Source organism: Pundamilia nyererei, unplaced genomic scaffold (genome assembly GCF_000239375.1).
Source record: "Pundamilia nyererei isolate P.nyererei 1_Seehausen unplaced genomic scaffold, PunNye1.0 scaffold00131, whole genome shotgun sequence".
NCBI classification, from domain to species: domain Eukaryota; kingdom Metazoa; phylum Chordata; class Actinopteri; order Cichliformes; family Cichlidae; genus Pundamilia; species Pundamilia nyererei.
Window position 1 is genome coordinate 1582468 of NW_005187532.1, and position 13652 is coordinate 1596119.

Here is a 13652-nt window from a genome sequence, read left to right on the forward strand (position 1 = left end):
TTGCACTGAAGCACCGCAGCAATTTCCTAATGTTGTAAACCTGCTCAACATCTGGCAATAAACCCTTTCTGATTCTGATTCTGATGTCATTACAGGATTTATCGATAAACCAAAGGCTGATCAGCAGATTCACTGATTAGTGATTGGTTTAAAAATGAGCTGCTGGGGAACCAATAAACAGCCCTGTTTTAACTTTAGCATGAAAACATCTGGAAACAGCTGCTTTCACCTGATGATGACGTCTACAGGTCCTGATCAGCTCGATAAAGAAAATGATTGATTTACCGGCTCGGTGTCGGCGTTCAGCCCGCAGTCCGGCTGCATCCCGCGGTCACACATGGAGCCCGGCGGCGGAGGATGAACCGGATCCAGGGCGGTGCGGACCGGTCCAGCTGCGGGACAGATGTGAGAAACGGATGAAAGCTCCGGAGGATGCCGCCGCTCCACACCGACTACCCGCGGAGATGGTAGCCGCAGAGATCGTCTCTGAGATCGAGATGACTCACTCGCACTTTACGGTGTCACCGCGGCGGGTGTGACCTCTGTGCACATGCGCAGAAAGCCCCCACAGAGAGCAGAAGAACAGCGGGAGGTCTCACTCAGACAGAGATCCGGCAAACATAATCAAATGATGTCACCAATAATAATGACGCGAACAGATTGGTTGTGACAGACATCCACCACAGAACATCCGGGGCCTCAGCAACAGAAACCATCCGAAACACCTTCAGCACAGCAGGTGAGACTCTTTCAGAATAAAGGACACCGTTTCAAATGTTTCTGAGCAGAGCTGCTTTAAAGCTCGACATGTTGCCTTTATCACAGCGGGTCTCACCGGAAGTGGAGCGGTGCAGAGCGAGGGTCCGAGAGCACCTGTGATCAGGTGTGTGCGGATGTTTATCGCCCTCTTCTGGACTCTGATAATCACTGCTGATGTTTTCAAGTTTGATTTCATATGAAAACATTCAAACCGCCTGGTGATGCTCTGAGTTTACCTGCCTGTCTGTTCTTCCGGCTCCTCCTGCTCCTCCTCCGGCTCCTCCTCCTGCTCCTTCGGCTCCTCCTCCTGCTCCTCCTCCTTTGTGCCTCGGGCTCTTTCTGATGTCTCAACATCAGCAGGTAAAGTACACAAAGTTCTCTTTGCAGCCTACAAAATAAAAGCACCGGGTCTGACAATGAAGCAAAAGTTCTTCTGTTGGGAAGAAAAGACCACATGAGATCACGTGCGCGCCCTCCGAGTGTCACGTGGAAACGGGAAGCCGTCCAGACTCAGCTACGTTTTCTGGTGTGTTTAGTAATAAACTGAATGAAGTGAAACAGCAAGAGACTCTTATTCTGAAAATGGATCCGGATGTGTTATTGCTGACGTGTCGGACCATGACGTGCTCAGGTGTGTTCGTGCCGTCATGGGGATGGTTTACTCGGAGGTAAGAGCGCGCTTTGTTTCCCTCTTTTCTCTGCTAAACAAACACGTTTAATCCTCGTTTTAACTCTTTACTCCGAAAGGCTCATGCGCGCTCTTCCGGTTCGGACTGATTTCTCGTGCACACACACCTGAGTTTCAGGTAAAGCTTCACTTGAAACAAACAGACAGGTAGAAGTTTAATGACCTGGCGTCACTCCGACAACAAATATGAAGACAGACACGAAAATGACTGCAGTACTGCAAGGATATCACAGCAACACAAGTACTGCAACACACTGCGAGAAAATGACTGCAAATATTCAGAAAACTACCAAAAACAGGAAAATGAGAAGAAATCAAGATCAAGATAGCAAATGTTACACAATCGTTTTATTGAAATAATAATAATAATAATAATGAGAAACTGGTGGGATCTCATTTTTTACATGTTGAGAATCAGCCAATCAGAAGAAAGCGGTCTTAAAAGGGGAGGAGCTTGAGTGAGTGAGATAGGAGCGGAAAACTGGACGGACCGGGCTGTTCCTGATCAGCTGATAAGGAGCTTAACTCATGTAATTCCTCCTCTCCCTCCTCAGCCGGCCTGCCAGGCGGCGTACGAGGGCGACGTCCGTAAGTTGTACTTCCTCCTGAAAAATGACCCCGCCCACCTGAATGTTCAGGAGGTGCACACCGGGGACACACCCCTCATTGCTGCCTGCCGCCACGGTCACCTGAATGCGGTCACATACCTGCTGGACAACAAGGCCAACAGCCAGCTGACCAATAAGGTGCCTTTCCCTGATGATGTCATCATGTTGGTTAGCGAGCTGTGTTACTGATCTGTGTGTGTGTGTGTCACACATCAGAAACAGAGGACGTGTCTCCACTATGTCTCCAAGAGGACGTTCTCACTGCTGGATTATCTGATGATCACCATCCTGATGCCCATCCTGCTGCTCGGATACTTCATCATGGTACGGCCAATCAGCAGTCTCTCTCAGTGTGACATCATACAGGTAAAGCACAGTCTGATCTGCTCACCGGTGTTTCTGTGTTGCAGCTGCAGAAACAGAGGAAGAACGTGGCTCTGATGGAGGCCGTGCTGAGCACTGACGTCAGCGTCGACGCTGTCGACTACGTGCGTGAACAGGAGCTTAACGCGGTTTAATTTGAAAATCTCAGGCCACTTCCTGACAGTAAAAAGGTGTTTTGTGTGCAGAAGGGGAACACGGCTCTTCATTACATCTGTGAGAGAAAAAGTCATCGCCTGGTTCCTCTGCTGCTGCAACGAAACGCCAAACCCAACATCAAGAATAACGTGCGTACAGACGCGCAGCACGCAGTGACAAGACGCTTTCCGTGACCCGATAACACGTGTGTCTGCTTTTACAGAACGGAGAAACCCCGCTGGACATCGCCACCAGACTCAAGTTCCAAAAGATCATCAACATGCTGAGGAAGACAGAATGAAGTTTTCATTCATGCGGACAGCAGGGGGCGCCAACACCCGATTCCTCCGCCTTCTATGCTGACGATGCTAGCATCTCAGAGAGACCTCCTAGCATGCAGCGTTTTCTTTGCTAACCACTCACCTGTCGGGCTACAAGCTAGTTTCCACTTCCAGGTTTTGTACCGAGCTAGGCTAACAGTCATTTTTCTTGTTTTGTAAGACATAAAATTTACTGAATGTTGCAATTTATCAACTAAAAAGAAAAAAACAAAACAAACGTTAGAAATTCTCGCCCCATCTTTACGTTACATTTTGCTAATAGCTTTGCCTCATTTTTTAATCTTTGTGCCAAGCTAGGCAACAGTATTTGAGAGCTCGCCGTTTATCTGTAGTTCTTATACTGTCAGCAGAGGTGTGCTTTGGGACTGTTACACGAACAGGTATAATAATAAAAGTGTCAACATGAAATGAAGCGGGCGATGAAACATTTCAAAGTAACATTTTTATTTCTGAATAAACTTGTAAACTACATTGAAACTCTCCAGCTGTTTGTTTTACTTTACCTTTCAGATTTCCATGGTAAAGGTCACGACTACTAAAACTTTCAAATTAAGAGCTGTCAGACAAAAAAGGAGGAATGAAAACAAGCTGTGGTCGTAAAATGGTTTTATTTAGGAAACACCATCATAATGAGTAAAAATGGTTTCACAGCAAGTTAAAAAACGCACACAGGTGACTGAAACTGCAGATTCACTTCTTATTCTCACATCCACATTTTCACAGTTTGTCCTCAGGACGAGTGTCTCCATGCTAAAAACAGGAAGTAGCAAAAAGAAGCCGCACTGACCAACACACAGCTCTGGTCCTACACATTCAACCCGACGTGCTGCTTCTGAGCAGAGCGCCCCGGGGCTCGCCGTGCGACCTGTTCACACGCTGAATGTTAGATTGTGACACAAATAGTTACCTGATGCGTGACAACGCTGCTCTCTCATTGGTTCCCGGCAGAAGTGAGTCAAACTGCAGAAGAACGCGGTCCATGAAAACGCTTCAGAGTGACTGTTCATTTAAACATGCAGCAGGGTGCTTCGATCGCCTTTAAAGCTGCAGGTGATATGACAGGTCCAGGCAGGGAGGGCGGGACAGAAACATCCTGCTGCAGGAAGAAGTGTCAAAACTCAGTCTCCATAAAACCATAAACCACGCTGCAGCGGGCGGCGTCCGCTGCTCTCGCCCTCTATCGGTACTCCTGCAGCAGCTTCAGCACAGCAGGAAACATCTGCTCCGGAGCATCCAGCCCCCAGATGAAATCCAGATGTTCCCAGTGCTCAATGTGCTGATGGTACACCAGGTTAGGGACCTGCAGACACACAGCTGTTATCCGGGCTGGCCCCTCCACCTGTTTCATTAATGATCAGATTCGAGGACACGCCCCCGCCGTACTCCATCATCGCCTAATGTGAATAAATCTCGTAGGTAATGCTCACCTGAGTGAGGAGGACTGCCACATCTTTTGGGTCTGCCAGCGTATCCTGTCCCCCTGAAAACAGAGCGGTGGGAACCTTCATGTCCTGGACACGGTACTCGGGGGGAGTGGACTGCAGAGGGGACACAAGGAGGACACAGAGACCATAAGCGAGGGACCAGGTGACATTTCAGAGTCTGTAGGAGTCCCTGCTGTGCTGTGGACTCACCTGGTTGTAGTGTTTCATGTTTCCTGCTGCTCCGAAGTCAAACGCCACCAGTCTTCCTGTGTGGACGGCCTGAATACAGGAAACTTTATTAACACCTGCCCCATGTACAGGCACACCAGAGCAGAATGAAAGCTACAAAAATTAGTACCAATAATCCATCCATTCGCTTCCACTTATCCTTTTCAGGGTCGCTGGAGCCTATCCCAGCTGTCATAGGGCGAGAGGCGGGGTCCACCCTGGACAGGTCGCCAGTCTGTCGCAGGGCCAACACACAGGGACACACAACCAATCGCTCTCACATTCACTCCTATGGGCAATTTGGATTCATCAGTTAACCTGTCCCCACTAACTGCGTGTCTTTGGACTGTGGGAGAAAGCCAAGAGTACACGGGGAGAACACGCAAACACGGGGAGAACACGCAAACTCCACACAGAAAGACCCCGACCTGAAGGTGGAATTGAACTCAGGATGTTCTTGCTGTGTACCAGAAGTACCAATAATAGTGTACTAAATATAAAACAGGGTCATGTGACCCAGGTTCAGCCAATCAATAATAAAAGCAATGAATAATAATCCGTGTGAGCATTTCTCAAAGAACAAAATGAAATATTCAAATGAGCTCTCGTTTACTGAACCAAAAACATTAAACACAAACCAAGAGGTGGCATGTGGACACACACTGTGGACACACACTGTGGACACACACTGTGGGCTGTATTTGCAGAGCAACATCAAGGTCCCCACATGTACTCACAGGCAGGTATGAGTGTGTGTGTTACCTGGGACCAGTGGATCATGTTCTGGACTGAGGTCCCAGCCGGGCAGTGAGTGGTGTAGACCGGAGTCCGAGTCTGAAACACAGCCATGTGGCCTTCATCACAAACAGCTCTGACTCTAATTATCTTCAGAAAACTTCAGATGTTTCTGATTAACGTCCAGGTGTGCCCGTTCGGTCACCACCTGCTTCCCAGCGAGACACGAACCATGTTGAGGTTTTTCTCGTCGAAGCCGCAGAGGACGAAGAAGATGTTCCCGCACAGTTCGCTGAGAAGATGCTTCGCACACACGTGTTCGGCCAACCATTTAATCATCGCGCTCTGGGGCAGGAAGTCCCGCCTCCCAAACAGGTCCTGTGGGGCCAACAAGAAACAACAAGACAAAGCTTATCGACTCTGTAAATGTGACGGCGATCAGACAAACGACCGAGAACACGACTAGCTGGTGGTCACGTGGCTGGTTCGTACCCAGATGACGGCGTCGGGCAGGAAGGACAGTTTGGCCATGGGGCTGCCCGTGAAGGCGACAGTGGCCACAGGAGCCAATCCGAAGAACAGCCTGATCTTGCTGGCGAGCTTTGGCAGCGTGGAGAACGCCATGAATGCTGGAAACGAAGAGAAGATTAATTCCATGTACGGAAGCCTGTTGGGGACAGAAATCAGGACCTCCGCAGTTCAAAGTAAAAGCACCTATGGTGGTTCCCTGAGAGTGTCCAATGTAGAAGATCTGCTCCTGGCCAGTCACCTTCAGGATGTGGTCGACCACAGCTGGAAGATCCTTCAGAGCCAGCTCATCGTGGCTGCACAGACAAACACCGGAGCTCCGTCATGTTAATGCTCTCTGACACCTGCGCAGGTGAAAGGACAGCGGGGCGGGTACCTGAACCTCCAGAACTCGTCCTCGTACGGGCTCAGCGTGCGATGTTTCCTGGACCACGTGTTTCCGCGGCTGTTTCCTATCCACACGTCATAGCCCGCGTCCGCCAGCACGTAGCCCAGGCTAGAGGTCGGTGGGTTGGTGATCCAGTTACTGCCTGCAGCCAGGAGACCGTGCTGGAGGAAGACCGCCGGCCTCACACCTGCAGGACACCACAAACCGTCAAATCAAACCTGCCAGGAACAGACGCCAGGTTTCTACAGAGCCACATCTGGATTCAGACCCAGCGTGACGTTAAAGGGAGAAGAGGAAGGTCAAGTGAATGTAGGTGAAAGATCACGTGAATCACTTCAGGACAAAGTTCATCAGGACTGCTGTAAAAAGGAAGTGAAGCTCGATGACATGGCAAAACTTCCTGTCTGCACCGTAACCAAATGTGCTCACAGAGAAGGAAGAGCCTCCGCCTGACCTTTGGAGGGTTTCAGTCCCCGCGGGATCCTGTTCACGCCCAGGATGTACCCGTCCTCCGTCAGCACCTGGTGCTCCTCTGCTGGGTAACCCCATCTCCGGATGATCTCTGTCTGCGCGCGCACACACACACACACACACACACACACACACACACACACACACACACACGTTTCAAACAGTGAGGTCAGTGTGTAAAACTACAGAGCAGAGAAAAGAAAAATCGAAATAAACACGACATATCACATGACATGACCTGACACTGTGCCTGCAAGATCATGATGTGGGAATCAAAGACCCGCAACTGGGACCCGGGTCCAAGTGCGCTCTCTGAAAAACTTCTCCTCCCTGTGTGGGGAGGCGGGGCTTAGTAACGTGGGCCGAGATGTTCACTGGATATCAGCCGTCTCCTTGGATACCAGCCGTCGCCTGTCTCTCAGATCACTGGCGCTCGCCTCGTTTCTCAGGTTATTTGACCGTTAACACAAGTGCACCGCAGGACGCTGCTTCTTTTAAACGATGTGATGACGCTGCAGTGTATCCGCTGAATGTGAAATTAAAGTCAGAAACAGCTGAGAGCCCTGTGAAATTTCAAAATAAAAGACCCTGTGCAATCTCAATGCCCGTGACCTGCAAAGTTTACTTTGTCTAAAATGCAAGAGCTGCAGTCATGTGACTGACCAATCAATGCACAGTCGCAGTGATTATCAGTGATTGGTTGGTTACGTTCCACTTACTGCAGACCAGCGTGGCGGTTTGCAGGTGCAAAGTTACAGGTTACCTGATGAAGGCGTGTTTCTGTTGCAGCACAGAGACCAGCTCATTCACCTTTAACCAATCAAAGGTCAGGGAGTCTTCGTCAGGTCCTCCACGCTGCTCTCAGCTCCATCAGCTGCATCTCTCTGATTCTTTCCAGAGTTACAGGTGTGTCTGACAGCTCAGGTGAAGGCAGGCTTCAGTACAAACAGCTCACCTGTATGACAACGTGATGACGCCAGGTCCCGAGTGTCCAAGCTACACAGAAATGCTGCGAGCGTTTATCAAAGTCAGCATTACAAACTGACTCTGACATGAATCTGAGACGGCGCTCACACCGACTCATTTCTGTCAGGACATCACGAGGAGATTTTCATATCCATATCGCTATGGTAACCTAGGGTCACGGGTCAACAGTTACAGCTGATGTCTTCCTACAGCCTGATGAGTCAGACGGTCAGAGTTCAGCGACTGCAGTGAACAAACAGTCTGAGCTCATCGCTCAGAGTCCATCAACCGAGGCCACTGTGCGAAGAGTCAGGGCTCTTATTGTGAAAGGACAGAGAGATGACAGCGACATCCTGGAAACACCCGCAGACCCTTTCCTCACTTCCTGCCATGAAGCTCCCGTTCCTGTTGTTGGCGTTCATATTAAACATGGTTTGTAACGACGAGGTCAGAGTGAGGTCAGAGTGCACGCTGCTCTAACAATTACACTGTTTCAATGAAGTTTCTGAGACAAACAGCAGCGAGCAGGAGCAGAGAACCCGAACACATCGCAGCATGGCCACTGAAATGCTTCCGCCCAGCACGGACGTCACAGACAGGAAGTAAAGTTTTAACATGGGAGTCTATGAGACTGACTACTGGAGCCTCGGTGCACGCTGGAGGAACTGCAGGTTTAGAGCTTCCTGTGTCAGAGGTTCACTCAAAAGACGTGTCCAAATTTATAGGCGGCATCCTCCTGAGGACCCGGCCTTCGCGGTCTACGTGGGCCGGGTCCTCAGAAGGTCGGGTAGGCCGGAAATGAGCAGCTATGAAATAGGACGGTCTAGCCTTCTGCTTAGCGTCACCGCTGTCTCGGTGGAGTTTAATAAACTCGGCCGTCTGCTCCTTGCTATCTAAAATATAACGGGACACTGGCATAAATCTTCGACCGTCTCACCTTCTGTTTAAATAGTTTTCTGTTTGATGTTTATTCAGCTGTGTCAAAACTGTGACTTTATTCTCAGCCAAACCGATTTACACAGCGCGTCGCTGTGACGTAATCAGCCTACAGATGCGGCCTCAGGAGGATGCAGCCCATGAATTTGGACACGACCAAATGTTCCAAAGGTGATGGAAACTCACAATGTTCATGTCCACTTCAGGGTCCAGCTCCTGCTGCAGGTCATCGGAGCACCACGCTCTGCTGACGGCTGGCCCGCTGTGGACGAGAGCCGAGAGAAACAACACACACACCAACACACACAGCATGGTCTGACACACACACACACCCACACACACACACACACACACACACACAGTGTCAGGATGGTGCGTTCGTGGGTCACTGAAAAGAAAGAATTTTTCCTTCTTCTTTGGTTCAAATAAAACTGATTCCTGTTTGATTTGAAAAGGCAGAAGAAGAAGACTCTGCTGTGAGGATCACGTGGTCAGATTCAGTCTGATGACTGATCTGTGATAATCAATAATCACAGAAGCATGTGATCAGAGAGTCTGAGCTGCTGCCTGCATAAACGGCATTTTCTGACTGGACCGCTGGCTCAGAATGACGTCATACGACTGCTTCTTATACAGCGCTTTTCTACTAGGTCGTTACGCAGGTGCAGAATGGAGCAGCTGCAGCCAAAATCACGACGTAATGTTAGCGATCAGTTTGGCATTTACAGCAGTTTAAACACCGGAACTCACTTTCTGGTCCCCATAAACCTCTCGGTCCTGACGGTTGTTCTAATAATCAGGTAACGACGCTAAGAAGCGGTTACACTCACCTGTCCTCGCGCCGATCTCTCTCTGAGGCGTCCGATCATCAGCGGACTGCGCCTTCTTCTGCTTTTCCCTTTTATCCGCCCCCGTGACGTCATGAGAGAGGCTCTCTGTGATTTGCTGGCCAGAAACAGGACTCAGGTGTTAACCGTTTGGGCTCCGACGATCAGACCGGAAATAGTAACCTGTGTTGTTTGAAGCTGGGCTGTTTAAAATTCCATATATTAATTCATTTATATTTTACTCTACATTTAAAATCACAATAATGATAATGTTGTTTTCAGTCATATTAAAATACATTTTTCTTCAGCGTTAAAGAGTTTTAATATGCGGTAACTATGTATTACATGTATTATTTTAATTAAACCATGAACAGTGTTATGGACTGTAAGGATTTTATTTCATGTGAACCTTTAATACACCGTTTGTCGTATTTTATGTCACGTAGATGCAGAAACGCTTTAAACGTTTTCTGTGATTATTTTGAAATTCTATCCGGATGTGCAGCAGTTGTTTCCGTTTGACCCCGGGAACGTTTTTGTTCGTCCTTCTGTGTGTCGGTTTCGTAACTCGTTCGGACCCGGTCTCTGCAGGTTTAGCCTGGCTCGGTTCCCGCGCTAACATGTCCCGGGTTCTGATCGTGGGAGCGGGCCTGACGGGCAGCTTGTGCGCATGTCTGCTGAGGAGAGAGCTGCAGAGCACGGTTCGGATTGTGGTGTGGGACAAAGCGAGGGGCGCAGGTGAGACAGACAGAAGTCCGTTCATAAAACTGCACAGTTTCCGTTTCCGGTGCCGTGATGGGAACACGGACACGCCGCAGAACACTAGTGACGCGTTTGTGTACCAGAGGAGCCTCCTCTGTAACTCGGCTCGGCTGTGATCACCTGCTGAGGGCGAATGACGTCAGTGTATATAGCAGAATCAGAAAGGTTTTATTGCCAAATGTTGAGCAGGTTTACAACATTAGGAAATTGCTGCGGTACTTAGTGCAAACATACCGTCATATAACGCTTAAATAGACATAAAAATAAGAATTAAAAGTGCTAAGTAGATAAATATATACATGAGTGCAGGTGGTGATCAGTGCAAACATGTGAACACAGCGTAGGGTCATGTGTTAGTGGTGGGAACAGTCATATGGTTATGTTCATGAGTCCAACAGCGGAGGGGAAGAAACTGTTCTTATGGCGAGAGGTTCTGGTGAGCAGGTAGCTGTCATTCCCACAGACACCCTCACCTGTAACAGAGACAGGAGCTTCCACCAGCATCTGTTTACACTCACCTGACATTTCATCAGGTACACTGGTGCCAGGTCAGACCCCCTGTGATTCTTCCTGTACATCATCTTCATCATCCCGAGGCTCAGTTTGAACAGATGATGAAATTCCAGCTGCCAGATTAAAAAGAGGGCTGTCCCCCATAATCAGGTTTTGTGTAATTTGATTGTGTTGAACATCATAAACCCGTTTCCTGATGCTCAGCTTCAGTCGTGAACTGTCTGCCATCATATTCGCCTACAGACGGGATTCATGTCACGGGGTATCCCTGAATAATAAACACACTGGCTGATGACCCCGCTTTACTTTAAAAAACACTAAATTCCAACTGCTTTACAAACCGTAAACACTTTCTCAGAGCTCCAGAGTCACAGGTGAGTAAAGCTGTCTGCAGCCACTATAGAACACAGGTGTGACGGGATTAGGGATGGGTATCGTTTAGGTTTTATCCGATACCGGTGCCAAATCGGTACTTTTGAAACGGTGCCGGTGCACACAAACTTTGTCCTAAACCTCTCATGTTCAGCTGTTTTTTGTAAAAAGATAACAATGTTAGCCTTTTCTGCAGCTATGGGGCATATATGGTATCACTCTTGGCTGGAAGCAGTGCTTAAACAATGGAAAAAACACAAACTTTGTCCAAAAACCTCTCATGTTCAGCTGTTTCCCTCTTTTTCTTTGGTCATTTTAGCCTTTTTGGCCAGGGTGAAGGGAGTATCTGCCATCAAACAAGAAGACAGCAGCATGTAGCTATGATGATGTTTGCTAGTTCACCTTACATGCATTAATGTAATAACGTGGTTAGCCTACTCAACGTAAATTACACACGAACAACATGAAGCTACTCACGCAGAGAAGAACGGCTGCTGCTGCATCATCATCCTCATCATTTCTGCTACACTGGCAGGGCTAGGGGCCAGGACTCTACTCTTCGGGTTTTTGGGGGATGTTGCATAACAGGCAACCCACCCGCAGTAGATGCGCTCGGTGTGAGGTCTCGCAGCAAGCTATCAAATACGGCGCATTTCTCGGCTTTTAAAAAAAACGCTATGCGTCGCCAGGTGTTTCATCAGATTCTTGGTGTTACCTCCTTTGACAGTATCACAGTATCAGCTTAAAGCACTTGTTGCTGCTGAGTTTGCATCTTTTGCTGTGAAGTACAGCCAGACTTTGCCTTGGGCATTTTTAATCTGTAGCTCTGCTCTAACTGAACGTACGTACCTGGCCCCGCCTACTATCCTCGGAAACGTAAAATGATTGGCTAGAAGTGTATCACAGCTCAGAAAAAAAAAGCACCGAAATAAAGCACCGAAATGTGCGCTGCTTTTCGGTCTGGTTACTACCGTTTATGTCAGAACCGGTGCCATGGTACCCATCCCTAGACGGGATAATGTTCAGAATGGATCAGCCTATGAATTCATTTCCTTTTCTTTCTCCTTCTGTTTTGTGTATTTTTGTTCTTTATATATTCATCTTTAATATTGCAGATAGTTACACCTACACTTTTTTATGTTCAATAAAAGCTTTGTCTACGTGCACTGAGCTGCTACCACGTGATTGGCTGATTAGTCATTTGTGTTAACGAGCAGTTAATAAAGTGGTTGGTTGGTTTGAGAGAGTAAAATGTGTGGAACAGTGGGAGTCTGTGTGCAGGCGGCAGGATGTCCACCAGCCGCGCTCCCGACGCCTCGTCTCAATCGGCTGATCTGGGAGCGCAGTACATCTCAGCCACGCCCGCCTACGCTCGCACCCACCACAGGTAACGCACACCTGTTGCCTTAAAGGGCCAGTACGCCTCTGTAGCTGGGGCTTCAGGCAGGCTGACCGTGCGTGTGCATGTGCAGGTTTTACTCGGAGCTCCTCTCTGTGGGCCTCCTGCAGCCCCTTGACTGTCCCATCGAAGGTCTGAAGGACCACGAGGGCACCGAGAACTACGTGACGCCACTGGGCACAAGCAGCATCGTCAAGCACTTCCTGTCACAGTCAGGTAAACGTCCACCTGTTGGTCAACTGTCCAATCAGATTCACCTGAAACGCACAGGCTGACTCTGATTCAGTTGGAATTAAACTTTATTGAGTCTTCGTCTGTGTGTCAGGAGCCGATTTGTTCCTTGAGCATCACGTGACCGGCCTGTATCGCCGTGGTGCATCGTGGGAGGTCGAGAGGAAGGCAGGAGCCAGTGAGACATTTGACGCCGTCGTCCTGACGATGCCGGTCCCTCAGATCCTGCAGCTGCAGGGAGACCTGGGACAATGTAAGACGGCCAGAACACACAAGGAAACACACACACACACACTCGGTGTATGTTTTATGAGGTAAAAAAATGACGTCTTGTGAAACACGGGTCTCAGACTTCATTGACACTGACACGAATGTGAGATCTGAGGTGTGGCGTCTCAGTCAGTAACACCATTCCGCCACACGGGGGCAGCAACAGCTGCAGGGAGAAGATCCAGCTGTTAGACACGACCCATGTTCATCGCTGTGATCAATAACTCTGAGGTTCTGATCACAAAGGTCGACCTGGGCAGACGGGACGATCCTTCCAGTCCAGCCGCTGACCTCAGAGCAGCGCAAACACTGGACTCTTATTTTGAAGAGGTGCTGACTGCTTCCTGTTCCCACAGTTTACACACACACACATACACGATCAGCACACTCTGATGTTAAGTAATTTTCCAGAGCTCTGATTGGCTGATAGATTCTTCACAACACTACACCGCTGTGTGTGTGTGTGTGTGTGGTCCTCGGTAGTGACTACTGTCCTCACAAAGACAGAAATACAAGCATGTGTGTGCGCGCACTTGCTGCAGAACAGCAGCAGCTCCACATGTGGCTTTCTAGATGGTGATGTCACCTTCAGCTTCTCTGATTGGCTGAGAGCAGACAGCGCCCATTTCCTCTGTGCTGACACACACACATACATCTAATAATAACCTGTGTGTGTGTGTGTGTGTG

At 48.9% G+C, this 13652-nt stretch overlaps 3 protein-coding genes across 4 annotated transcripts in view; 2 read left to right on the forward strand and 1 right to left on the reverse strand.

Annotated features, from left to right (window-relative positions):
* Positions 1-1375: 1375 nt before the first annotated feature.
* Positions 1376-3386, forward strand: ankrd22 (ankyrin repeat domain 22). The gene is made up of 6 exons (XM_005743414.1): positions 1376-1427; positions 2002-2193; positions 2272-2379; positions 2466-2543; positions 2625-2723; positions 2798-3386. Exons 1-6 carry the CDS (start codon positions 1407-1409, stop codon positions 2873-2875), a joined length of 576 nt encoding a protein of 191 aa, XP_005743471.1. The 5' UTR covers positions 1376-1406; the 3' UTR covers positions 2876-3386.
* A 118-nt stretch (positions 3387-3504) lies between these two features.
* On the reverse strand, positions 3505-9584 carry lipf (lipase, gastric). The gene is made up of 11 exons (XM_005743416.2): positions 9422-9584; positions 8778-8906; positions 6673-6784; positions 6207-6405; positions 6017-6126; positions 5795-5931; positions 5534-5680; positions 5330-5401; positions 4550-4618; positions 4343-4453; positions 3505-4215 (listed from the first exon to the last, which is right to left on the reverse strand). The coding sequence occupies exons 1-11, from the start codon at positions 9512-9514 to the stop codon at positions 4093-4095; spliced, it is 1302 nt and encodes a 433-aa protein (XP_005743473.1). The 5' UTR covers positions 9515-9584; the 3' UTR covers positions 3505-4092.
* A 324-nt stretch (positions 9585-9908) lies between these two features.
* Positions 9909-13652, forward strand: part of rnls (renalase, FAD-dependent amine oxidase) — a 4806-nt gene continuing 1062 nt past the window's right edge. The window contains exons 1-4 of one of the 2 annotated variants that reach the window (XM_005743418.2): positions 9909-10156; positions 12330-12452; positions 12538-12680; positions 12790-12948. In XM_005743418.2, the coding sequence (XP_005743475.1) occupies positions 10089-10156; positions 12330-12452; positions 12538-12680; positions 12790-12948 (493 nt within the window). In that variant the 5' untranslated portion in view covers positions 9909-10088. The remainder of the gene's footprint in view (positions 10157-12329; positions 12453-12537; positions 12681-12789; positions 12949-13652) is intronic. The other variant, XM_005743417.2, reaches the window with a different exon arrangement.

Excerpts from the sequence above, each read along its gene's own strand:
- lipf (XM_005743416.2), bottom strand. The coding sequence starts at position 9,514 with ATGACGTCACGGGGGCGGATAAAAGGGAAAAGCAGAAGAAGGCGCAGT. Across the intron at positions 6,127-6,206 it reads GACGAGTTCTGGAGGTTCAG|CCACGATGAGCTGGCTCTGA; the intron begins GTACCCGCCCCG and ends TTGTCTGTGCAG. Across the intron at positions 5,681-5,794 it reads TGCCCGACGCCGTCATCTGG|GACCTGTTTGGGAGGCGGGA; the intron begins GTACGAACCAGC and ends TTGGCCCCACAG.
- ankrd22 (XM_005743414.1), top strand. The coding sequence starts at position 1,407 with ATGGGGATGGTTTACTCGGAG. Across the intron at positions 1,428-2,001 it reads TGGGGATGGTTTACTCGGAG|CCGGCCTGCCAGGCGGCGTA; the intron begins GTAAGAGCGCGC and ends CTCCCTCCTCAG. Across the intron at positions 2,724-2,797 it reads AACCCAACATCAAGAATAAC|AACGGAGAAACCCCGCTGGA; the intron begins GTGCGTACAGAC and ends CTGCTTTTACAG.